This window comes from Haliotis rubra, unplaced genomic scaffold (genome assembly GCF_003918875.1).
Source record: "Haliotis rubra isolate DU_JTF1 unplaced genomic scaffold, ASM391887v1 Scf164, whole genome shotgun sequence".
NCBI classification, from domain to species: Eukaryota; Metazoa; Mollusca; class Gastropoda; order Lepetellida; family Haliotidae; genus Haliotis; species Haliotis rubra.
In genome coordinates this window covers 643812-670000 of record NW_025765603.1, presented here as the reverse complement: position 1 = coordinate 670000, position 26189 = coordinate 643812, and the positions used below count along the sequence as shown (strand labels likewise).

General features: G+C 42.0%; 1 protein-coding gene across 1 annotated transcript in view; it reads right to left on the bottom strand.

Annotated features, from left to right (window-relative positions):
• The window catches only part of LOC124271872, a 38713-nt gene extending 12940 nt beyond the window's left edge, over positions 1-25773 (bottom strand). Inside the window, 5 exon segments of the mRNA XM_046707028.1 lie at positions 775-956; positions 2339-2466; positions 3225-3389; positions 8699-8866; positions 25335-25773. Coding sequence (XP_046562984.1) covers positions 775-956; positions 2339-2466; positions 3225-3389; positions 8699-8866; positions 25335-25555 — 864 coding nt within the window. The 5' untranslated portion in view covers positions 25556-25773.
• Positions 25774-26189: the final 416 nt, after the last annotated feature.

The window sequence follows — 26189 nt, the reverse complement described above, 5'->3', positions numbered from 1 at the left end:
TGATGGGGCTTTTTACCCATTCTGGTAGAGTGTATAAGTTGACTATGACATCTGAAAGATTATTCGTATTCCATAGAAATGGTTTATGTAACTTAAACCATTGTTTTGTAATTAGTGACATTAAGTTTTTAGGTGACGCTTGAATGATGATTAATGATCTGCCTGCCTGTACACCACATCGCGTCAATATCTTGTAGTGTAGCCCAGTGGTTCAAGTGTCAGCCCGTCACACTGAAGGCCCGGGTTCAGTATCACCAGCCAGTACATTGTGTGAGCAGCTAATGTGTGGTCAAATCCTGCTGTGATCGATATTGCAAACAGCAGCTAAACGCCAAAACTGACTCACCTACTCATACTAATTCAACTGAATTGATTTAAACAGTTTCTCTGTCATAACGTACATGGGGCTCATTAAAAGGGTATCATTATCGGGGCGAATGTCGGATTCTAATGCGCGTTCAGTGGATCCTTTCACATCTATGGGACGCAACTTCTCTTGGTCATATTGGTGGAATTTGCTGGCAAGGATATTGACAACACAAGAACAATATTCAGAACAATGTTCAGAACGGCGCAACCCATGAGTTTGATGTGCAACCACCATTTTGTAATGTGGTAACGATTTGGTGCCATGAAAGATAGTGCCGACAGGTTACTGTTCCGTGGTACGATACTTAGATACTAAGATGCTAAAAATACAAAGATACTAAGACACTAAGATGCTAAGATACTTAGATTGAAAGGTACTTAGATGCTAAGATGCTGACAGCTTACCGAGATGAGCTGCATGCCGACGAATGAATGTGTCCCCGTGGGTAGGGCGATACCGAGCTCCTGCACCTTGGGGAACTGTCTGTGGTCATGGATGAGGATCTTGACCCCTGCGGCGTCGTGGGGCCCGGGCATGTACTCGTACTGCTCCACGTTGAGCGTCAGGGACAGCCCGTTCTCAGCTCCTGGATACACGCAACAACTGACCTAATGAATTGTAAGGAGCTATTGCAACGCGTGGGTGTTTGTATTGAAATACTGCTTTTTGAAGCTTTATATACCGTGGATGGATGGGTGGACTGAGTGAGTGAGTGAATGAGAGGTGGGAGGGGCAGCGACAGAGCATAAGAGTAAGAGACATGATGACGACATACAGGGACAAGCACACACAGAGACAGACAGACTTATTACACTAAACTTCGATGAAGTTTATTCACAGTTGTCGAAAACATGGACACACACACTTTCACTCATTTGAAGCCCTAGCACTTCTTGCACTTGATCAGGTCTTATCCTTTGTGTGCCCAATCTGTAGGTGAAGCTCAGCTGCTGTAAATCGACGCTTGTTTCTCAATACCCGGCTTCTTGACGCTGTTCCGTTGTCCCCCTCCGTGATATTGCTGGAATGTTGCTAAAAGCGGCGTAAAACCATACTCACTCACTCACTCTTGACACTGTCACTATCGTAACTGACATTACTGTACCTGACTACATTAATCTCAGCTAAGGTCGTATAGAATGTTTCCGTATGACTTCTCTCTAACTTTGAAAGTATATTATCAACATTTTTCTTCATCTCGCAGTTATCTGCTTTGTAGAATCAGATTTGCTCTATGATATTTCCGTCTATACACGCCCGACTTCTAGTTTGGCTTAATGGAGGCATAAAATTCATTAAGCGGGGAATCAGCACGATTCTCGTTTTTCGTTCCAGGCAACAAAGAATTCCATTTCCTGTATATTTCGCTCCGATTGTATTACGCCATGTTGAATGACAGTTCTTTAGTCCTTCCACTCTGAAACGTGATGATGACAGGCCAGCAGGCATTAAGTTCCAGATAGGAGCCGGATGTTGAATTAAAACACCATTCGCAATATAATAGGACAGACCGCCATTGGCATGGAACCGGTTAGCTACATAATAGCTTCCAATGTAAAACATGGAATCGGGGCGAATTTAACCCATTACAAATCGATTTGTTAAAATTGATAGACTTTAAGCGAAGGTGGTTGTCATTTATTCGACTGGTGCAAGTGAAATTACCTTGCTAAGTTAGGGACCGTTCATAATTTATGGCTAGGGAGGGTGATGATGATTTTAAGGGGGAGTCACTCAGGGACTGGTAAGATGGGTGAAATAGGAGTGAAGGATTAGAAGGTAGGAACCGGATGTTTTGTTTCGTGGACCTAGGACTCTTCATTCATTCATTCATTCATCCATCCATCCATCCATCCATCCATCCATCCATCCATTCATTCATTCATTCATTCATTCATTCATTCATTCATCCATTCATTCATTCATTCATTCATTCATCCATCCATTCGGTCTTGTGTTACAACGTACCTGGTGAAAAGACACGATGCACGTCCCTGGTATCGTGGTCGGGGAGGTTGAAGGTATAGCACACGCCGTGGTCGGTCACCACCTCGGTGAAGTTTTCAGACCCACACACTTCACCCCTCCATGTACAGCTGAGAAATACACACATTTCAGTAATATCACGGCTTAAAGTGGGAGGACAAGCCGTGCAATGCAGATCTTCGACAAGTACCAGTATTCTGACCGACAGACCAAGGTCAAGGCATCAACATAGAGTAGATTTGGTTTAGCACCACTGCGAAAAGTATTTAAGTGAAATCGTGACTGAAAGCCCGTGATGAACGGATGAAGGCAGCAGAGATGGTGCTAACAAACCTAGTTCCATAAGTGGGGGTCAAGCCTGGGATTTATAGGTTCAAACCAACCGGACCCTATCTGCATCTAAAAAAAGGGAGGGGGGAGGGGGAGGAGGACATTTATATTATTTCGCATAAGCTTCGTCTCAAACATGATTAAGAAGCTTTATAAAGACAGAATTCTAGCTGGAGTCACCTCTGATAAAGGGGCGGTGGAGTAGCCTAGTGGTTAAAGCGTTGGCTCGTCACGCCGAAGACCCGGGTTTGAATCCCCACATGGGTACAATGTGTGAAGCCCATTTCTGGTGTCCCCCGCCGTGATGTTGCTTGAATATTGCTAAAAGCGGCGTAAAACCATACTCAGTCAGTCAGTCACCTCTGATAAAGAAACAACATTTCCATTTATAGCCGAAATCATCTTTTACAGCCCATCCCTATATATTGAAATATCTCTGACTTTGGCGTTAAACAGTAAACAATGTACTTTCACCGACTCACCTCACCTGGTGTAACAGGACATACTTCTATATTTGCCATGAAGTCACTACACTCACCTGACAATGAGGTCATCTTTGGTATGTGTGGTGTTTGTGAAGAGGTCCCTCAAAGTCATATGGCTGGAGTTTGTGACTACGTAGTCACAGTCAGAACACGACCTCCTTCCGGTGTAGAGGTCAGTCAGAAGCTGGTAATGCTGCAGCTGGGCGGCCTTGCTGGCTCTGGAACAGACGCAGATCATTCAGGATGACACTCGGCAGGACATACATCAGTTCCCTACTTCCTAATAAACATTCTGCTTTCGTCGGAAAACAGTGTTTGTGTTTGATACGGGTAGTATGACGGTATTGTTTAGGACCTTTAGTTTGTAGTGTTGCAGTGGTTGTTTTCAGCCTTGCAACCTGTAGTAAAACCCCAAGTGTATAATTTGTTTTGCCCGGTAGGCATTAGGCATTAAACACCTATGATTACACTCTATTTTGTTAGCTTCTCCAGTTGTGTGTGAGACGTATTTCGTGTTCTTATATTAAAATGAAGACTGCATTAGTCTAAATAAATCCATGTCGATCTAAAAAAGCTACGTGTCGAGTGAAGCGTTCGTAGCGTTACTGTATAATTTATCATACGATTACGAATGACCTAGACATTTGTAGATAGGGCCTCTGATTTTCAGTATAGGACCGTAAAACTATATATATTTACAAGAATAAATGTCAATATATGTGTGTGCATGTATGTATGTATGTGTGCGTGAATGTATGTATGCATGTATGTATGTGCGTGTTTGCGTGCATGTATGCGTGTATGCGTGCGTGAGTGTGTATGTACGATTCTATGGATGCATGTGTTTTTGTACCTGCGTTATTGTCTGTAAGTATATTAATATATTAGCGGTAGCATTTACGTTAAGTCATTTAATCTATATAACACTACGTACAATACATACAAGTGAGTGTATAAATGGAATTACAACACGCTATATTCCACAAACAATTATGCTCACAGCCGCACACCATCAGTTCATGGATCAGTGTGCTCTCAAATGCCATTCTCAACTCCCTGGGGAGCCGTCAACGGAAGCTGGCTATAAGGCGCTACAAGGTAAACAGTCACATTATCAAACACACATTCGCTGCTGGGCGAACAGACGCATTTCCAACATCCCAGATCGTGAAGGAGAAGCCACATGCTTCTAGAGCTTCAGTATGTGTCCCTAGAAACTATCAGGGGACATGTTTTCACCTTATCTCCTTCTACAGCTTGATGTGCGGCTTGCGCGCTACATACTTAAAAACGCCCTTAACACAAACCCACATTTCTTCCTCGTCATTATTTGTAACCGTAACACTGTTGTTTTTCACCTCTGTGCAAGTAAATATAACATGAACTGCCCATTTGTTGGTCATTAGATTGAGAAAGGTACAAGCACCTGTGCCGAGATGTAAATAATCAAAATATTTATCAATTGTTATTCTATCCGACATTTTGTCACCGCCAGCCAACAGAAACTGCAGGATGGTACAGAACCCCATGGAGTGAGCGTTCACGCACATTGTGTAACAGCTCTGACACTGGAGATGAATTCCACTATAATTGCAAATGTAAATATTTCAATGATAAAAGGAAAATGTATATTAAAAAAACTTTCGCCCCACCCCACCCCTTCCCCTAAAGAAAAAAAAACACAACAAAAACCAAAAAAAACAACATATCTTAATCTAGCAATTATGTAACTGTAATGGGTGAGTGAGTGAGTATGGTTTTACGCCGCTTTTAGCATTGTTCCAGCAATATCACACATTGCACCCATGTGGGGAATCAGACCCTACGATCGCTTTAACCACTATGCTACCCCCACCGTCCCTTCACTGTAACACCTGTCCAAAAGAATGTCAGTTTGTAAATATTGTAATGAAAATGTCAAATCTCCCCGTTAATCTATGTCTACCGCCATGTATAATACTTTTTGTGCATCATATGCCGAGGCACTCGGCCTGAAAGAGTGAGTATAGTTTTACACCTCTTTCAGCAAAAATATTCCAGCAATATCACGACCGACGGAGGACACGGCCTGAAGGAATTGACGTGCTGTGCATTGTTTTCTGCACATCAGTCCTTCACGAAAGTCATTCACAGGTAAAGAGGCCAAACAGGCTGCTGCATCTGTGTCCGTCGTTTAACAGAGAAGATTAACGAACCGAAAGTAAACTTTCACAGGAGAGGATATATCAGGTGTTCCATGCACCGACCACCACTCGGGGCAAAGCTTGATAGGAAAGATAACGACGTCTTAACGCATCCCCTCCACACAAAAACGAGCGTGCCACATCCTTTGAAATAGACGCGTTTCTTTCCCCATGTTTGATGCGTATGAAGCCATAATGTTTTATCAGTGCAAACCCCAGGGGGTTATGACATGGCGGCAAGGTGTGGGCTAGACGAGAAACAAGTGGTAAATATAGATTGTTTCATAGGTTCCTGTGGCTAAATACACGAGACTGAGATTGTTTAGATTCTGTATCATACTTGGCCAATATATACACGATTAGGGCTACAGGGATATTCGTCTTTCAAGCATAGTGGCGGTGGGGCTGCCTCATGGTTAAAGCGTCCGCTCGTCACGGGTTCGATTCCCCACATTGGTACAATGTGTGAAGCCTATTACTGGTGTCCCCCGCTGTGATATTGCTGGAATATTGCTAAAAGTGGCGTACAAACCATATTCACTTTAAAGCTTAACTTGCCTTGTTGTGTTCACGGTGTGTTTCCACACTTTAAATGAACGATAGTATTGAATGACCATAAACTCGTGGGGAATTATGGAATTATCCCCAGATTTGAGTTGCTGCGTAATCTTTGTTTTGTTGGTTGGTGATGATGTAGAGTCAGCATATAAAAACGTCAGAAATATTATCTGGGGGATGGGTGTTGAGAAGCATCAGGTGGACTGACTGACTGACTGAGTTTGGATTTACGCCGCTTTTAGCAATATTCCAGCAACATCACGGCGGGGAACACCAGAAATGGGCTTCACACATTGTACCCTTGTGGGGATTCGAACCCGGGTCTTCGGCGTGACGAGCCAACGCTTTGACGACTAGGCTACCCCACCGCGCCAGCATCAGGTGGAAGAATGCCTTGCCTTTGCATATGTTTGTGATTGCTGCAACCGGTGGGCACCTTACAAATAATGTAAAATTGTTTTCAGAGATTCCGAAACACATGCTCCTATGATTGTATGTCACAGATGATGATGGGTTTAGTGCTCATTGTATTTTACTTGAGATGCTTCGCAACACAAATCTCTGCCTCTTGGGACTTCCGGAGTAGAACCCCAAAACCAAGGTTGGTCGTAGTACAGGCGACCTATTGGATCGGCTAGTTAAGCTCAGTGATTTTGATGAAGGCGTGTCATGCTGCTCTGACCGTGTTGACCGTTGCTCGCAGTATCAACCACTGGATTAAGGTAGACACATCATTAAGTATGTAATGTAAATACTATGACTTCACCACAGACACAACATTCCATCTACAAGGTTCATACCGACTTCAATATAGACACACACTTATGCAAGGCCTGAACTTAGTCATTCCAGCCACTTGTTTAAACATGTAGGAGATATTCGGGGTATTTGAATGCTTCTTATGAGTTAAAAGGTCAACATCTGGTTCTCGAGGTTCTGCTGCCCTTTCGTCAAACACTCCCGGCCGCTAGTCCACGTGTAGAGAAAGTTCACGTTCAAGTGTGTGCCACTTTTAGAAGTTGGGAAGTACAATATAGAACACACTTTATGGATAACAACTTCTTTTTATTCGTGAGTGCGACGTTTCGATACAGATTCTTGTACCGTTGTCAAGCATAATGGAACATGAAGAGGGGGGAAGTATATATACTTCCCCCTTCTTCATGTTCCAGTATGCTTGACATACATATATATACTTCCCCCTTCTTCATGTTCCAGTATGCTTGACAACGGTACAAGAATCTGTATCGAAACGTCGCACTCACGAATAAAAAGAAGTTGTTATCCATAAAGTGTGTTCTATATTGTACTTCCCAACTTCTAAAATGCCACTCAAAGAAGTTAACATACATTACATTTAGGATTACACTTTCTTAGTAAAGTACAAATTCTAGTACTTTTGGGGGTTGAGTTCAATGACCATATGAATGTACAATGTCAGGAATTCATTTCAGGGGTCCTCCACCATGAATATCGCTAAAGGGGAGTAAAACCACGCATTTTTATTTTATTTTCGAAACATTATCACCTGCTCAAATGTGAAATATATTCTGGGTGGTATTTCTGAAGCAAGAGAAGATAGTATAACAACTGGAAGGTTCAGTATTCGATATGAGACCTCTGTACGTGAAGATCTGACACTTCCGGTGTCATGTGAACGTTTTTGATCAAACCGTAAACGTCGAGGCTTCGTTCGGTGCTGTTGAACGGAGCACTCACACAACAATACCTGCTATTTTTATCTCGAAAACGAGCTCAGACGTCCCGAACATAGAGAAATGCGTGGAATTAATTTTAGTTGTTTTGAATATTATATATACCCTGAGCTGTTGAGCGGAGCACTCACACAACAATACCTGCTATTTTTATCTCGAAACAGGCTCAAACGTCCCGAACATAGAGAAATGCGTGGAATTAATAATTGTTTTAAATATTATATATACCTTGAGCGCTGTTGGCAACGACACCCAAAGGGGAGTACCATCGAAGGAAATATTATCTGTGCTGGCGTCTCATTTACACAAATTAAAATGTCCGAATTCGAGGCAAAAGGTGAAACCAAATCGTTTAGAAAGTAGGGCTGGGACGGGTAGGAATAAATGGAATCGAGTACCCGCATGTGCTTACCCGAATCGGAATCGAGTACCCGGAAATGTAAGGAATACAGCGCTTCTGTCATCTGTCTGAATATTCAATCACGGGTTGACAGAGATTATTATAGAAACTTGAAAGGATGGCAATAAGACATTAAAACAGATCTTAGGCTATTTAATTTACGTCTATTTAACCAATATAAAGAGTATCAGCATTACGTACATTCCTACATTCCTCGTTAAAACACAGAACTTTTCGTTCCCGCCGCTCATGCGTAGATAAATAACAGTCGTTCATAATAACCTTCCTTAATCGGACAATACCAATGATGTAAATGTGTGTTACGTCAATTATGAAAAAGACAAGTTATTATCTGCCCTTGTCATTACAGAGTTCTCTCCCTTTCCGGGTACTCGATTCCTAGAAATAGGACTCGATTCAAGGTGTACCCGACCCGGATTCGAGTACCCGAGTACCCGTCCCAGCCCTATTAGAAAGCTGAAATTTGATTGGCTGTTGGAACCATGCCTATTTTAATCAAATGTGCCAACAATATTTGCATGAACTTTTAAAGGCATCAATAGGGCATCATATAAATGGGTTGAATAATGAGACTGAACGAGGCTAAAGTAAATATACCATGAAAGCAGAATATATGAATAATGTGGACCACGTGTGGGCTAGGCACCTACCGGAAGGCATTCTGGTTACAGAGAGTGAGGGTGGGGAAGAAGAGAGTCTTGTTGTAGTTGACCTGGACGTTGACGGTGACGGGGTAGTCGTAGTAGTAGATGATACGGTCGATAATTTGGAAACTCATGATGGCCACACACGTCACAGTTAGAACCAGCCACAGCAGTCTGGAAGAATATGACATAACATGTCAATGTTTTGTAAGATTCATCGAACCAGCCATTTGCGTCCACTGGCATCTCTGATTAGCTTTTTAGAAGTTGGGAAGGACAATATAGAGAAACATTATTGATACCAACTTCTTTATTTCGTGAGTGCGTATTTTCGATACAGATGTCATCCTGCTTGACAACGGTACACGAATCTATATCGAAACGCCGCACTCACGAAATAAGAAGTTGTTATCCATAAAGTTTGTCTATGTTGCACAAAACACATGACCGTGCTTTAGAATGCCGTTTCGAAGTGATTATGTTTGTAGGTTTATCAGGGCCACCAGTATATGTTCACTAAAACAATGAAGGTACAACACGTGTTTCCCACATTTCAAGCTGACACTGCGTGATATAACCGAAAAACTGTTCACAGCGGCTTGAACTCACACTGTAACCATGGAACCAAAATATCGCCTTAAGTGTCTGGGGAATACTTAACCCGCTTCCGTCATGTCCAAGGTGCAGGTTCGACATTCAAGAATACATAACAAACTTCACCAAGGGTCTTTTCCACTATACTCTGGGGATTCTATGGAAATCTAAATATGACAAACAATGGTATTTTGCAGTTATTAATAATTTCCATGTAAAACAATACACACTACGTAGTGTTTGGCATATCTGAAGCTGTCTGTACTTTACCAAATGTCTCCGTCTGGTGTCCTAGAGCAGATTCCGCATCATTTAGTGAACCCACGTTATTAAGGAAGTATTTCTTTGATTGTTGATTAAAACCAGACACTCCAGCGATTAAGAGCATGAGCATCGAACTACGCAACTGGGATACAATGGCATGTGTCAACCCAGTCAACGATTCTGACCACCTGATCCCGTTTGTCGCCACGAGCATTGTTTACTGGAGTCCAATTCTAACCCGGATCTTTACGAGTCGGTAGGTAAGTAAAGATATATAGCCCATGGTCAGCCCTTAAGAGATACGTAAAATCTAACGGTGGAAATACATTGTTATTTAAACACTATATTCTTCTGAAATATATGTTTAAGTTTCATTCGATTGAAAATATGTAATAAGTGCTGGGGCACGTGTCAGTGTCATTCAGCGACACTTTGTATTCCGCAAAAGATCTGCAAAACGTTATATCGAAAAACCCATGGTAAGCCCTTAACAGATACATCTCACGGTGTAGATACATTGTTATTAAATTACTGCATTCTTCTAAAATATATGTTTAAATTTCATTCGACTGAAAACATAAAATACGTGAGGGACACGTGTCAATTTCTGCGAAAGATCTGCGAAAACGTTATATTAAAAGTACATTTGCCTTTTCTTGGGTCAGATATAATGTTTATCTCTCCTCCCCAGTATAGGGTTTATTAGGGAACATGTGACATATTAACACATGGACGTATTGATTTTCGTTTTCCATTCAATGAGATAAAACACGATTCCTGACCAGAAAAACAAATGTCATCTATGTATTATTAACCTCCAATATTCCTATGAGAATAAACAATAAACACCAAACAATGTCCACGATTACACAGATGGCCAAGTACATCTGTTGAAATACATTGTCCATATTATTTCCAGAACCATGGCCGTCACTGAGTCATCGGGTTACTGAAACGATCGGCTATGTCGGTTCGGGTTAAGCAAAAATGCATCTTCCATTTTCCTGTTTTTGCACTCTGCACCGTGAAGGACTCTAGCAATCTCGGCAATGAACACTTACAATGCATTAATTCCAAAAGCACTTAAAACATTTACCTAACTAATCTCGTCAGGACGCCGGAGAGTGGTTTATCTTGCCTATACATCGGGTACCATAAAAGCTTAACGCTACAATTGATTGTCACTTAATGTGCATGCAATGTTATCGATGCCCGGGCAATGTTTAGTTGGGCTTCTATGCAATCCTGTTTCGTTTTAATCCTATATGACATGTAAAACGAAAACAGATTAGTTAGTTAGATAAAACATATGTGACGTCATATGTATAAAACATTTATAGGTGACCTTTTGTTCACTTAATTAGTAAATGTGAGAGTGAAATGTTTGATGCCGCTGTCAACAACGAACATCTGATGAAAGCCTTCAGCAAGCTCAGCTGGTAGCCCACCAATGTAGTCAAGATTGAACTTTCCAGCACACCTTTGAACAAATGCAATCCGACGAGGCCAGACCCGGTTACTTCAGCACAAAGCAGACATCGAAACCATCTTCAAAGGTTCCCCCGTTCCTCATAATCATCCTCCGAGCTAATAGGCGTAACCCTCTCTCCTACGGAATTAAGACTATGGTAACTCTGGCATTGGTGAAACCTCCCGGACACAAGATACCAACACCATGGAACATAAAACTTGAACAGCTAAAGTAGGCAGCAAATATGCCCTCCCAGACCACCCACGAAATGTCTCTATCCCGCAAAATATATCTTACCATCACAGTCTGAATCCTCTCATCCCAACAAAAGGACTTCACCACTTTGAACATCATATTAATCAATGGACTTTCTATATTGGTCTTTCATCAGTTTTTCAAGTTGTTTTAAAGTCCGTTACTCCTTATCCTGAAATATGTATATTACCAATACCCCCCTGTGTTATTCTTACAATACATCAGGGCGGTGGGATAGCCCAGTGCTTAAAGCATTCGTTCGTCACGCCGGAAACCCAGGTTCGATTCACCACATGACTACAATATGCGACGCCCATTTCTGGTGTCCCCGCTGTGGTATTGCTGGAATATTGCAAAAAGCTAAAACTAAACCCACTCACCACTTACAATACATCTGGCTTCATTTCAATTTTACACAATTAACTATTACCTGTTGTTGTTACTCTGCTGTTTATCACAACATATCATGACATATCATGACATATCACAACATATCATGCATATCCACCCCTCTTGGTATCCAGTTTGATAGCGATGTAAGAATCTACACCGATACCTTGCCATATACAATTAACAAGATGTTGCTGTCCATGAGGTTGTCCATGAGGTTGTTGTTGTCCATGAGGTTGTTGCTGTCCATGAGGTTGTTGCTGTCCATGAGGTTGTTGTTGTCCATGAGGGTGCACGTCCTTTACTTACTACCACATCAAGACGACACTCAGACTCAGGTATAATGTATTCTATATATCTGTCTCACAGAGCAATTCCTCAATGGGTTCTGAAACATGTATTCCAGCACATACAACAGAGCTTTTGAACTCGAATTCCCCCCAACTTGCTCTATAGTTACAGACGACATAACATCACAGTCCCGTCTCAATCAATATCGACTTTATATTTTATTCAACACTCCGTTTGTTTGAAGTAAAATAAATCGGTTGTTTGTCCTATTGTTGTCCGCATATCCTCGATTTTTCTAGGAATTCAAGAAATGCCTAGATCGAAACATTTGTACGAATATATTCAAATTCCTAACGGAAAACACCTTTGGTGTGAGAAGAGTCATCGTTTCATTCATCTTATCACAATAACCCCATAATTTAAACATGTTCAGAATCCAACAGACCCAGGCATCACACGTATACGACGACGTACTGTTATCTTGACACAATATTACGGTATAGAGTGTATAAAGGACCAAGCTAAGGTGCTGATGGCGATGAAAATTGTCGTCACAACGGTCTCCGCAGCACAGGTTGCACCGGAAAAGACTACAAAACGAAGGTTGTACAAAATGCTACAAGGGTTGCATAAAATACATCAAATTTACCACACTACCCCGCAACAAACGCACCCCCAACACACACGCACGCGCGCACACACACACACACACACACACGCCTATATACACATGGAACTACGAGGTTTCAGGGGGAAAAGCGTCTTTCCCACATTTAGCTGTTAAACTTGTTCTTAACATGTTTAGACCCGAAACACGTCAATATTATGGGACAATATATACCTGTTTAGGTTGGTGTTTAAATCATAACCCGTTTGTGCAGTGAAGACTCCAATGTCCTACTATCGCTTTGAATTGTCAGCTATGGACACTTGGGTAACCCAGATGCTAATGCATTCTTCGTCATACCAAAGACCTATTTTTGGTGTCTTCTTCCTAATATACTAATGCATAGACGTTGTGCTGCAGTTATTGCCGCTCGTGGTGGTCACACTAGATACTGAAGTCAAGAGTCTGAATATACTGCAAACGTTCACGTAATGTCTTGGAATTGTGCTGAGTTATTCATCGATGTATCGAGATATTGTACACAAAACATGTTTTTGATCCGCTTATTATGTCCATTTCTGTAATGATCTGATTACAGTGCCTATCTAATTTTGAATTCGTACTGACATTTTTTCTGCTGCTGAGTATATTACCGTGATACTGCAAAAAGCGGCGTAAAAACCAACTCACTTACTCACTCATTCATTCACTCACTCACTCGACTACAGCGAGTCCTTTGTGTGACTGACTGACCAATTTACTGTTTGCAGTGAAAACGTACCGATGAATTTCACTCTAAATAAAAAAGTAAATCGATTAAAGCGAAATTAAGATTGCGAATCCTCATAATTTTACCTTGCCAATTGAACATTCAAATCTCAGAATTTTATTCAACTTAGGATAAAAGTTGTTTAACAAACGATCATAGTTTCAAATCGATATTATTGGTTGAATTACAAAGGGGTGGGGGTGGGGGTGCACATTAGATGAAACACCGAGAACAAGTAGGGCTGGTCTAGGTTAACGCTCATCACGTACCGCACGTGCTTTCGTTTCACTTTCCATCTAGTGCGCTTACCCCCTTGTAAAACAAACCAATAATAGCGATTTTAATCTATGATCGTGAATAAAATTTTGAGATTTAAATGTTCATTTGGCAAGGTAAAATTATGAGGATTCGCATTCTTAATTTTACTAAATTTGATTTACTTTTTTGTTTAAAGTGAAATTCATCGGTACGTTTTCACTGCAAACAGACTATACTGTATAATGCATCCATGTCAGAGTCTGGCTATCATCACACCACTAATAACATTATATATGAGTAATTTAACCTTTAATATCCGGCACTGTTCCTCTGTTAAAGTCAACACTAATAACAGAGGTCACGTCACGAAGGAGCACTGCTTTGAAGGATACGGAAGCGCTTTAATATACATTGGGGTTGTGTTTTAACTGGCACACAGCACTATGGTAAGCCGACCCTCGGTGATTCCAAGCTAACAATGCTTGGTGATTAATTCGAAAAGGAAAAACAAAATATATACAGCTATGAAATGATTTTGACAGAAATGGTAAAAATATAGTCTCAAATGGATTTGTTACTCCTGACAATGGAGGATGGACGAGGATGGATCACCCCACTCACATTGAACCTACATGTACTTTAAACGAACCCGGGCCAGTTAGGCGGGGAGCAGGCACATATACCACAGGGCTATGTTGACATTGTCGTACAGACCGGAAGTGGCATGACATCACCTCAAACCCATATGTAACCTCGTTGTTAACTGGCAGTTTCACTTAGTTCACGTGACTATCACATTACACAGAACAGTTTGGTGACAGCTCTGACCTTTTATCTAAATGTTGCTCAGTATAACACTATATACGTAATTTAAGTAATCTTTAAAGGATCTGTTTCCGAGGAACAGCCGCCATGTTCTCGGCTCTTTCTTGCGTTTGCTGAGTGCGGCGTAAAACTAAACTCACTCACTCACTCTTTCTTGCGTTACAATGTCCATGTATTGCTAGACTGATACTGTTATTGGGAGGTCAGATCGAAGCTTAATTTTGCTCGTAAGTTTGTTGTTTTACGCCACACTCAACAATATTCCAGCTGTATGGCGGCGGTTTGTAAATAACCGAGCGATCAACAGCATGAGCATCGACATGCGCAACTGGGACACGATGACATACCTGATCACGACATCGTTCGCCTCCCTTTATGACAAGCCGGGTTGCTGATCTAACCCGGATCTTCACGGGAATCTCGGAAGTATTTAAGGGTTCACAGTCCAGACGATCTTTTTCTGTAAGACTGAAGATTTATTTACGAAGGTTCGTCTTCAGTTACAGTCTGTTGCTAATAACTAAACTGTAACTTCTTTCCAGGTTCACTGTTATTCCTTTATTCATATTTAACGACACCCTAATCACTGGATCACAGGTCCGTGACATTGGGTTTGTACGGAACCTTCAGTGTTTTACAGCCTTGTCATAACTATTTCATTTCAAAATCAGTCTAAGACCTTATCCTACTTTCGTCAAGAGACGTTCGACCCCGAAGTGTTTTATCCACTGCGCAAAATATAACATTGTGTAATAGTTCAATAGGTATTCATACAGTTAGGTTCAAAATGGACAGTTGCGTAAGTACCAGTAATTAACATGAGTCCATATCTCTTATTTATACGACCAGGAAACCGTAATGTTTGACGATGAGGCAATATTTGATTCAATGTAAATACAATCAATATGTTTTGGTGTACGTAACTTGTAGTGTTCTATAGAATTTACCATGCCTTTGGCAAAATGCATTGTTAGTGCTAAACAGGTTTATAAAACATTTACAGACTTACAAACAGAAGCAATATTCACTGATTATTGTGCAAAACAAGGGAGGAGTGTGTCACCACGTGCAGTGATCCAGCTGTGATGCTTTGGCGTGGAATGAAACATAGTCTTTGATATGGTGTGTATTTTTCACCACCATGTTAATGGAGTCTATTTCAGCGGATAATCTTGACTGGTTATTCTAAGACATCTTTGACTTTTGACTATGGGGATGACGTTGTATAATTGGTGTAACAGCCAATGAAGTGTGAAGACACCACTAACGGCATTCTACTCTTCAAGGGGGCAGTGTCTGAATTAAAACGAACGTGGAATGTCACGAATACACAATGCCTTTTAGAAAATAGTCAAATAAACATACGACATATTTGGGATTACACTTTCCCCGAAAAGTACAGATTTGGATACGTTTTGGGGTTGAATACTATCGAGCCTAATCGCCAACACATAAACTCAGCCATCTAACCCACTCAGCCGTCGCGGTTTCTGGAACATAGAAGTCGGACAACATGATCCTGGGCAACCTTTTCTGGTCTTCAGTGGCGATAGAATGGATCAGGTTCTCGTGACAAGGCTGGCTGCGTGTTTGCGAACCCCGACAGTATGGGACGTTACTCTACCAGTGGTTTATCTGATCCAAACTGGATACGTTATAGGCCATCGGTATACAGCTGGAATATGTCTGAGAGCCTCGTTAACCAGCAAGCAAAACATTCTCTGTTTAGAAACATTAATGGGGTTTCATTGGCGGATCCAGAGGGGGGTTCAGGGGTTCACACACACACAAACACCCCCACCCCCACACCCCACACCCCACACACACACACACACTGAAAATGACAAGACCACATTGAAGATTTTCATTGCGTTGGCGGAGCCAATGGGGGTTCAAGGATTGAACACACACACTTTCAAAATTCTGGATCCGCCCATGGGGTTTGGTGTTGAAATAGCAATAACGGAGAAGGGATCAGTAATTCGAATTAACGACCGGTGCCAAAAGGCAGGCAACTCCGCACAGGCTTCCTGGGACACTGCTGGCCATAACACACTAACCAGTGTGTTTATAAGAGTTGAATACATTCAACGTAGTCCACTGTATCTAACTAAGGGATAGTTGACAATCACTTACACAACCCCTACCTCATATAGTCAGTCAGTAGGTTGAACCATGGTCTCTGGTTAAACTTTCTCCATATGCAAGCAGAGACATATGGTCTCTGATGCAAGGTTCCTGTGAAGATCCGGGTTAGAATTGATCTTCAGTAACCCATACTTGTCTTAAGAGGTGACTAACGGGATCGGGTAGTCAGGCTGGCTGACTTGGCTGACACATGTCATCGTATCCCAGTTACGTAGATCGATGCTCATGATGTCCATCACTGGATTGTCTGGTGCAGACTCGATTATTTACAGACCGCCGCCATATAGCTGGAGTGCGGCGTAAAACTAAACTTACTCACTCCATATGCAAGGAAGACACACGCTACATATTGGATTACATCCCTTAACGTTCTTATATTGGTAGTAATAGCCAGCTATGGAAACTCTAACAGGCAGTCAAAACGGCGTTGTAGCCGTACGCCGAGATAACTCAAGGGACAGCCTGGTGACCCCCAGCTGTGACCCTGATGACCTCTGACCCCTCCCTGCTGTCTGATATTTCCATTGGAGAGCTGCATTCGTAACTACTCGCCTCTTTCCGTGACCTACAAGAAGGCTGGCCGGAATGACACGAGTAGTTACGAATGGGCAGTGCTGGTGAAGAAGGACATTAGTAGTGCTGAGCCACGACAGGCTGACATATCCCATTAGCCTCAGTAGTATACTGAACACGGATCGAAGTTCCAGGGCTATAACTCACAATGACTTGATGGCCAAGGATGTTGTAGTCGTGCATCACGTAATCAACTCAAGTGTATTGGAGGGTTGGTCTAAACACAGGTTTGCAGAGAACTTCAGTGATATTTCACTGTCAGTTTCATGTGGGTGGAAAGCCCAAAGTGATCGAGGTCTTAAACGATGACAACCTACATGCCAAGCCTACATGTCATCGACACATGTCATCGTATCCTAATTGCGTATATCGATGCTCATGCTGTTGATCGCTGGATTGTCTGGTCCAGACTCGATTACAGACCGCCGCCATTTAGGTGGAATATTGCTGAGTGCGGCGTAAAACTTAGCTCACTCACTCACTAAAACAATGTCATGGGGAATCTGATTCCGATTGAGGCAACTCTGCTCATCGATTTGGATCAACCTTGCCAGCAGTGCCTTATATGTCCCCAAGGACCTAAGGTGTACACGAGGTTCTACGAGCGCAGTATGTGAACCCGATGCAATGTGCCAGCCTTGATGCCAATGAATATGACAAGCTCAAACGACGTGATACAACTGAAAATCTGTTCAAACTCACTCACTCACTCACTCATTGGAAGGAAAGTTAAAGGGCATATACTCAAACTTTATGATATTACAACGTCAGTCATAAACGGATATTAACGATATCAACAATGTCGTAAAGACGAGATTAGCTGACCCAGACAAGGTCATTTGGAGGTCATATACGACGTCAACGTAAATATCAAGTCATCGGAACACGTCAAACCACGTCTGTATTCTAGTACTTAATGTTTTCCTTTTCCAATTGTACTGACAACAGAATATATATATAAGCCTTCTGGACAACTCGATTACCATAACTGAGAAGGTTTGTTACCTGATGTGAAATAATCATGTCTCGTCGGGGCTTTGGATCCCCGCTATGGAATTACAGTTGGAATCAACGTCCATTAACGCATTTAGTATATAGCGGTGAAGGCCACGCGGAACGTGCCGAAATACGAGGCCTGCAATCATCTCCGAGACCAACATAATTCACCTGGGATGTTCTGACCGTCTCTCCCCATAGTCAACACGGCGCCATATAGATGTTGGTGAGCACAGAATCAGCACGATTGCTAATGTGATTTTCTCAAAAAGTGAACGAAAAGCGGGGTTTTCAATGTCATTGAAAGTATCCTTGAATAGATGAAATTGGCTGAATTTAATCTTTTGAAAAAAAGATTGAAAACTGGTTGATTTCAGTGTTAATCTAAATGTCCAGGAATCGATGGAAATGGCAGCATTTGATATTTTGGAAGACTTTGAACTGAATTAATGACGGTTGTCCATCCACGCTGGACACTGTGCTGACCAAGGTCGATTGGCATGTGAATGATCTGTGGACTATGAACACCGTTATAGTGATAGTTTCTATTGGTTTTAGAAATATTGCAGGAATTTCTAGTCATACAGAGTTGTGGTATGATTGGTATGCTGATGAGTGATATGCTGGTGTATTGATGAGTGATATGCTTGTTTTTTCGATGAGTGCGGCTTTAAACAAGCACACAAAGACGGATGGGGTCAGTTTGGCTTGGGTGGATGATGAGGCTGTTTCTCAGCAGCCCAAATTGCTTCTTCCTCTATAACATCATATTTAATCGTTGTTAAGTTATTTTGAGACGTTTCATAGAGACCGACCTGTTTGGCTGATTACGCTTCACAGCGTTACACTCAGTGCACCAAAGGAATCAGACGTTTATTTAAAGGATGAACCACTACTCTGAAATTATGTTTTGGGTTGAAAGAACCGAGGGGAGAGAGTCGCGAGGATGAAAGAGTTTCTCGGTACTGGATATATCAATGAAACAGAAATGATTCTAATACCGAGCTCAATCAATTGAATCAATTGGTTACACTGTTGTGAGTGAGTGAGTGAGTGAGTGAGAAAGATGACGGGATAGAGTTGAGTGAAGGATGGAGAGAACGAGTAAGCGAGGGAGTGATTGGATGAGTGAGTGAGTTAATGAGTGAGCTAATCAGTGATACTACTTTCCTGAAACCAACAAGTATGAACGTGTCGCTGACAGAAGCCAGGGGTATCACGGATTTGAACCCGCGGATTCTGTGTAAACCTTTAGGCTACCTACTGGATACTGTGCTCGTGTAAAATTATAAACCTACACTCATGTTAACCTTGTATTGAAAGATACTCGATCATCCACTTTCACCAATACGTTTAACCGTTCTTACAATTCACCTATTCACTCCTTTCTTTGTGAAATCCCGGTATGCTGGAATTTTATAAGAGGCGTAAGACAATACTGAGTGATAGCACTGTTTTGATGACACACCTGTGAGTTGAGGTGAAATTACTGATTACTACTCATATATTGTATGTGTGCATACATGAATATGTCCGTGCGTGCGTCTATCTGCTTGTAATAGTCTGGTATACGCTGGTTTTATAGAATAGTATTAGCCCATTGATATATCGCGTCGCAGGTTTAACATGAATAACCCACTCAGACACAGTGTACTGACACCGAGTCGACTGCTCCTTGCTTTATCAACTAAATGCCAAGGCCAGGCACGGCAACAACAAGTACCATCTTTTAACGTCTTATGGCGCGTCTAGAAGTTAAGCACTGTCCTTCCGCTGACAGATGTTGTTTCACTACAACACGGAGGCGGTGTCCCAGTAGGCCGGTGTCAAGTAGGCACTTAGTAGGCGACACCAACCTGTCAGTTCTCGAGTGATCTTTTCACTTAATTGTATCTGTTAGGTCCTAGTGGTGCTCTTCATCAACGCACCACAGACACCACATGTTGAAAGATTATGGACTCCGGTAGATTGTGTTCTTACATAGCCAAGAGGTAGTGGTGTGGCCATCACTGGACTCGGTCTTGGCTATGTAATAACACAATTGTGGCCATCACTGGACTACGCCTTGGCTATGTAATAACACAATTGTGGCCATCACTGGATTCCTTCTTGGCTATGTAATAACACAATTGTGGCCATCACTACGCCTTGCCTATGTAATAACACAATTGTGGCCATCACTGGATTGTGTTATTACATAGCCAAGACGTAGTGATGACTACAATTGTGATATTACATCGCCAAGCCGTGGTCCAGTGTTGGCCACAAGACAGCCGGTGTGTGCGGGTCCTCTTTGAGAGTGTCGGAGGCCCACGCGTCCGGCAGGTGGATAAACCTGACCATGCCTTTATTTATTTGCGTGTGCTTTCTGAAGTAGGCTCGAAGTAGACAAGTTGTTTATATACATCACAGATGACTCGGGAAGGGGTGACGAAGTTTGGACACCTGGGACATATTCTCTTGTTTGTTTAGGCTATATCTGTTTGTGAATCGCCACTGGAGTACAAGCCCAGGCCACGTCATGACCTCTCCTGAATCTGTATCCAGGGAGCCAAGTACAGGGTAATTGTGATATTCTACCTTGGAGTCCCATATGGACACAAATACGATGTGGTTTAAAACCCAATAAAACATTTTTCCCATTTGAGACATTGTTCGTCGGAACCTCTATGGAGAGACAAGCATGGGACACTTGAGAGACATTTTATCACGGAGTTCCACATGGAGACAGACACGATGTAGTTTAAAACCCAATAAAACAGCTTCCCCATCACATTATTTCTCATCCATATTTTATTGCATAAGTGCTGAGTCTGTCCATTGTATTATCACCTGAGCAAGCATCTAGAAGCTGGAGTAAGTGAGTAAGTGAATGAGTGAGTTTAGTTTTACGCCGCTTTTAGCAAAATTCCAGCAATATCCCGGCGGGGGACACCAGAAATAGGCTTCACACATTGTACCCATGTGGGGAATCGAACCCGGGTCTTCTGCGTGACGAGCAAACACTTTAACCACTGGGCTACCCCACCGCCCCTTTTTCAGTGTATAAGTATTGAGTCTGTATATTGTATTATCACCCACAGCAAGTATCTAGAAGTTGGAATGCATGGATGTTTACAGACATTTAAGTCATACAACTTTATCAAAGCAAGAGTTAAGTGTTATACGTTGTAGATTGCAATTATATATGGAAATAAGCAGCATCAAACCGTTCTCTTCTTTCCGTTTTACAAATGAATATTTTCATCTGATATGAAAATGATAAAAAAAATGTTAGTTAAGTCCATTCTATTCTGAGCCCATTCCGGCTTAATAATTGTTAACACTCAGAAATAACATGTTAAATCCACACCGTCATTACTTTTGACTTCAAACAAATACACAGGTTTTGATGTTGGAAATTCCGTAATCACAGTAAACAATTGATTCCAAAACAACCAACAGCCAAAGTCTTGAAGCCCCAAATTCAAACACGACCAATAGACACCACAGTGGATTTAACTTTTTGCACACGTCACTACAAAACTACTCTTCCCACAGAGGTTACTCCTGTCATATCTTCCTACATAACCTCTGTTCTAATACGGCCATATTTCCCGGTCCTCGTAAAATCCCTAGCGGCAAAAGATCGCAACACGAATTATCTCCTTCTTTCTATCCAATCAGAACACGTGTTACATCGACTTAGATTCAATTTGACTAACACAAGCAAATGCGGGGCCACAAATATCCCCATCTGCCGGGGAATTGTGTTGATGTTACACACAAGACGTTTAATGGCTAGCTTGTCCGTTGTCAACGAGGGCGATGGAGACGCCATTGATACGCCATTACATGACTGAGTTCTGTCTAGAAGAAACGTTTGCGCATCGCGCTCGGGAAGAGGTTCTAGTTTTCCCGAAGCATACGGAAATTACCGAGGCCTTGCGAATGATCACTTTTGAAACAACGTCGCTGATTGCACAACTAAATCGGCTTGTCTCCAATCACGAGCCTTGAACGCTGACACCAAGAAAGGGTCGTATTAGAACAGAGGTTATGTAGGAAGATATGACAGGAGTAACCTCTGTGGGAAAGAAATTAAACTTTGCATTAAAATTTCTTCATGAATTATACACGGTAGAATCTTCTATCAGAATTATCAAACGTAATTTCGATCTGACCACATCATTTGCACTTTAGATGCCTTTGCGGCGTCAATCTTTACTCGTTACGATGTAAATCGCAGTCTTAACTGTAAGTTATGGCGAAGTCTTCAGCGAGAATAATCAATAAGCGTATGTTAAATGACTCTGGCAGCCTCCCTCTAGAAGTACTAAGTGTCCATTAGAATATTGAGAGGCATTCAGGGATATTTCATCTGGGAATACGCAACGATGACTAAACAGATATGATGTGGTCAAGTACTTGTCAGTATGCCTTTGTGCTTGTCATCAGCACCTCCTTGTGGTCCAGTGGATGGGGTGTCTGAGTGAGTGAGTGAATGAGTTTGGTTTTACGCCGCTTTTAGCAATTTTCCAGCAATATCATGGGCTGTACACATTGTACCCATTGGGGAATTGAATCCGGGTCTTCGGCGTGACGAGCGGAAGCCTTAACCACTGGGCTACCCCACCACCCCTGGGGTGTCTGAAACACAAGCGGAAAGTCTGTGGTTCGATGCCCGTTTCGCATCACGCCAAGAGTGTTTTAAGGATGTCCTGTTAAACATGTGTTTAGGCAAAAAACCTAGGCGTATTTCGTGACCCATAATTTGGACATGTTTAGGTTTTGTTGAACAGGTAAAGTTTTTACAGTCGTAATGTGGGAAAGACCAAACACGTTGTAAACATGTTTAGATTATTGGAATGTTGTGTTTAGGCAGTGTTTCGTCTATGAGACGGTGTCTCATTTAATGTGTTAAGACCCTGGGCGGTGGGGTAGCCTAGTGGTTAAAGCGTTGGCTCGTCACGCCGAAGACTCGGATTCGAATCCCCACATGGGTACAGTGTTTGAAGTTGCTGGAATAATGCTAAAAGCGGCGTAAAACTAAACTCAGGCAATCAGTCAGTCATTGTTAAAACCCTAAACATCTGTACATAATATACAAATGCGCATCCCGTTTGGGATTTCTGAACATGGTTAGATCAAAACACTTCTTGTATGGTCCTTCTAAACACATTGTTCACTTTGAGGTACTTGTTGTTACCTTGACTGGCGGTCGAAATTGAGGAGATAAAACAATAGCAGTCTGGACGGAGTGTGCATAAAGTGTCTGAATAGGGGGTTTATCATAATCGCGGCAGGGTATCTCACCGGGCGAGCAAAAAAAAACCCGGCTAGCACAAGCAGCCACCACGTGCTAGACTGACACTTAGTCTCCGAATACTAGTATTCGATAGAAACAATTCCTTTTAAATTGAAAAGGAGCCCCAGTGACCCAGTGAAGAGGGGGACCTGAACCTGAGGAAATCTAGACTTGATTCATTTGGAGCTTCAGCATTGAAGAAAGGGCTAGACAGAAGGGAGACCCGGGGACCAGGCTGGACAGAAGGCAGACCCCGGGGACCAGGCTGGACAGAAGGCAGACCCCGGGGACCAGGCTGGACAGAAGGAAGACCCCGGGGACCAGGCTGGACAGAAGGCAGACCCCGGGGACCAGGCTGGACAGAAGGCAGACCCCGGGGACCAGGCTGGACAGATGGGAGACCCCGGGGACCATGCTGGACAGAAGGCAGACCCCGGGGACCAGGCTGGACAGAAGGCAGACCCCGGGGACCAGGCTTGACTGAAGGGAAAGTAATGCGGTTCAGATACTGTGAGACAGACTACACACGAGCAGCCCACTATATAACCACAGCAGCGGTCTGTCGCGTTAGAACGTGGATCATATCAACTCTGAGTGGCTCATGGACGTAGAGGTTTACATCATTGCCCTAAATTATCCCGTTCGCAGTTAAGTAAATTAGCATGACGCACGTAAACGATGGTGGAATTGCCTTCCTAGTTAACACAATTTACCAACCTATATATCTGTGACCTCGTCTTAATAGCGAGTTGTTTTCACAGCAAGTAATGGCGACACGGGAAGCAACAGTGTCAAATGAGATGCACAAATTCTCTCATTAATGCAATATTTACGCACATCAGGTACTATATACTCACTTTAATTACAGTTAACGTAAATTACAAAACTCAAACAATAAGAGACTGGTAACAAAATGCACATATGAACACAAGTTTCAGTTCGAGTGACACAGCAGCTATATGCAGGTACAGACGTACCCTATACGTACTGAACGTATTGTGTAAGCATAGACATAATTTCATATTATGAATAGTATGTAATTACACATGAGCGCATGATAACCATCTCTGACAGGTTCTGTACAGAGGCCAAGCTGACCTTAAACATTTGACCTACTGTTAGCGTTCAGAGGGCGGTATAGCGGTGTCTTTAAATGTCACTGGGTGGTATGGTTGGTGCAGATTTCAACAGATATTCTGTAATAGTTAACCCAATGCTAGAGTCTCTGGCTTAATAATGTACGGCTGACATTAGCTACCCAGGGGGTTCTTAGGAGAGAATTATATATATCAGTATCGCCAATAGGTCAGTGGATAATAGGCATTATTGTTGGATTTCAGTGATATAGGTTCCTTATCTCGTCGCGTATACTCAATGCGTTAATTTCGAATAAAGAAAATAACACTTGACATATTGAAAAAGTTGTAATTGTCCGATGTTGTAACAAATGATTTTTTTAACGGTAATCAAATAATTATGAATAACAAGCGACAACCTTTGTCTCAGTATGTATGCTAGTTAATTAGGTGCACTATTATCGCAGGCACTGTGAGATCGCGTCAAGTATAATACATGTATATACATGCATTCTGTTGTTTATCAACTATTGACCACAAATATATTACCACCTTGTGGCAAAAGAAACGGACGTTTTTATCGTGACATTCGTTAATCCAGACTTCAGTTTTGTTTGTCCAGATTAACGCGTGTCTACGAAAACGAGGAATAATTATAACACTTCCACGGTGATGCTATGTAAGTGATAATATCAACACTGAGGTTTTACAGTATATTTCAAAAAGTATTTTTTTCACACTTGGAGATGTGTCTCTATACGAAGCTACTAAAACTTGGTAAAAACTTGGTAAGGAACTTTGTAAGGGGAATTTACCCGCTGTGGACGAATTTACTCACCGTCTGGTTCGGAAGGCGCCTGGCAACCAAATGTATTTGAGTCCATGGAGTGTGGTGTTTTGAGTGAATTCCACCCAGTTCCCATTGCAACAACATTCGGTCAATGAATTCTTCTGACGATTGGGCTCAATGTCAGCTTTCTGATCGTAGAGTCTGTTCTTTATAACCAAACCTGCATCCAATTCCTTCCCGTTTTTCCCGTTTGCTAGTCTATCAGCCATGTTGCTCGTTATAATTTCGCTTCAGCAGTACTCCTTACAGCAGCGCTGGCGTATCGACCGCTCGCAGGCTTTGGATGGAGCTGTTTTAACAGGGCAGATTCATGTCGTATTTAACCACATGGTTATCAATACAATTCACTGAATTGTGTATAAAGCCAATATGTGTAGAGTCCTTATTAATTGGTGGAAATATCATTAGTAAAGACTAAGGCCATACACTGGGTGTGACTGTTAATGTTATTTCAGCTGCGAGAGTAATTATACTTGCTAATAGTCGTTTTGTAAACTTTGAACAAATTTTAATTATGTGAGCTGAGTGTGACGTTTTCCGCTACTTGAAACCGGAAGTTTGACTTTTGGTATTATGGTTAAATCTCACTGCACTGAATAGCGGCGATTTAGGTTATTGTTTACGTTGTGTATGTCTTTATAAATGTCACTGTGCCTATATGATCGTTATGAATAAAATAATTGCTATTATTGTCTGATTAACATTTTGCAAAACATTTATTCATGTATGTATATCATGTGCCAAATAGGCCTATTTTGGACGGTTGACTACAATAGTTGGCTGGGGGGAGGGGGGTGAAACAATTTTATATAGAAACATGTACAAAGTAATTGCCCCCCCCCC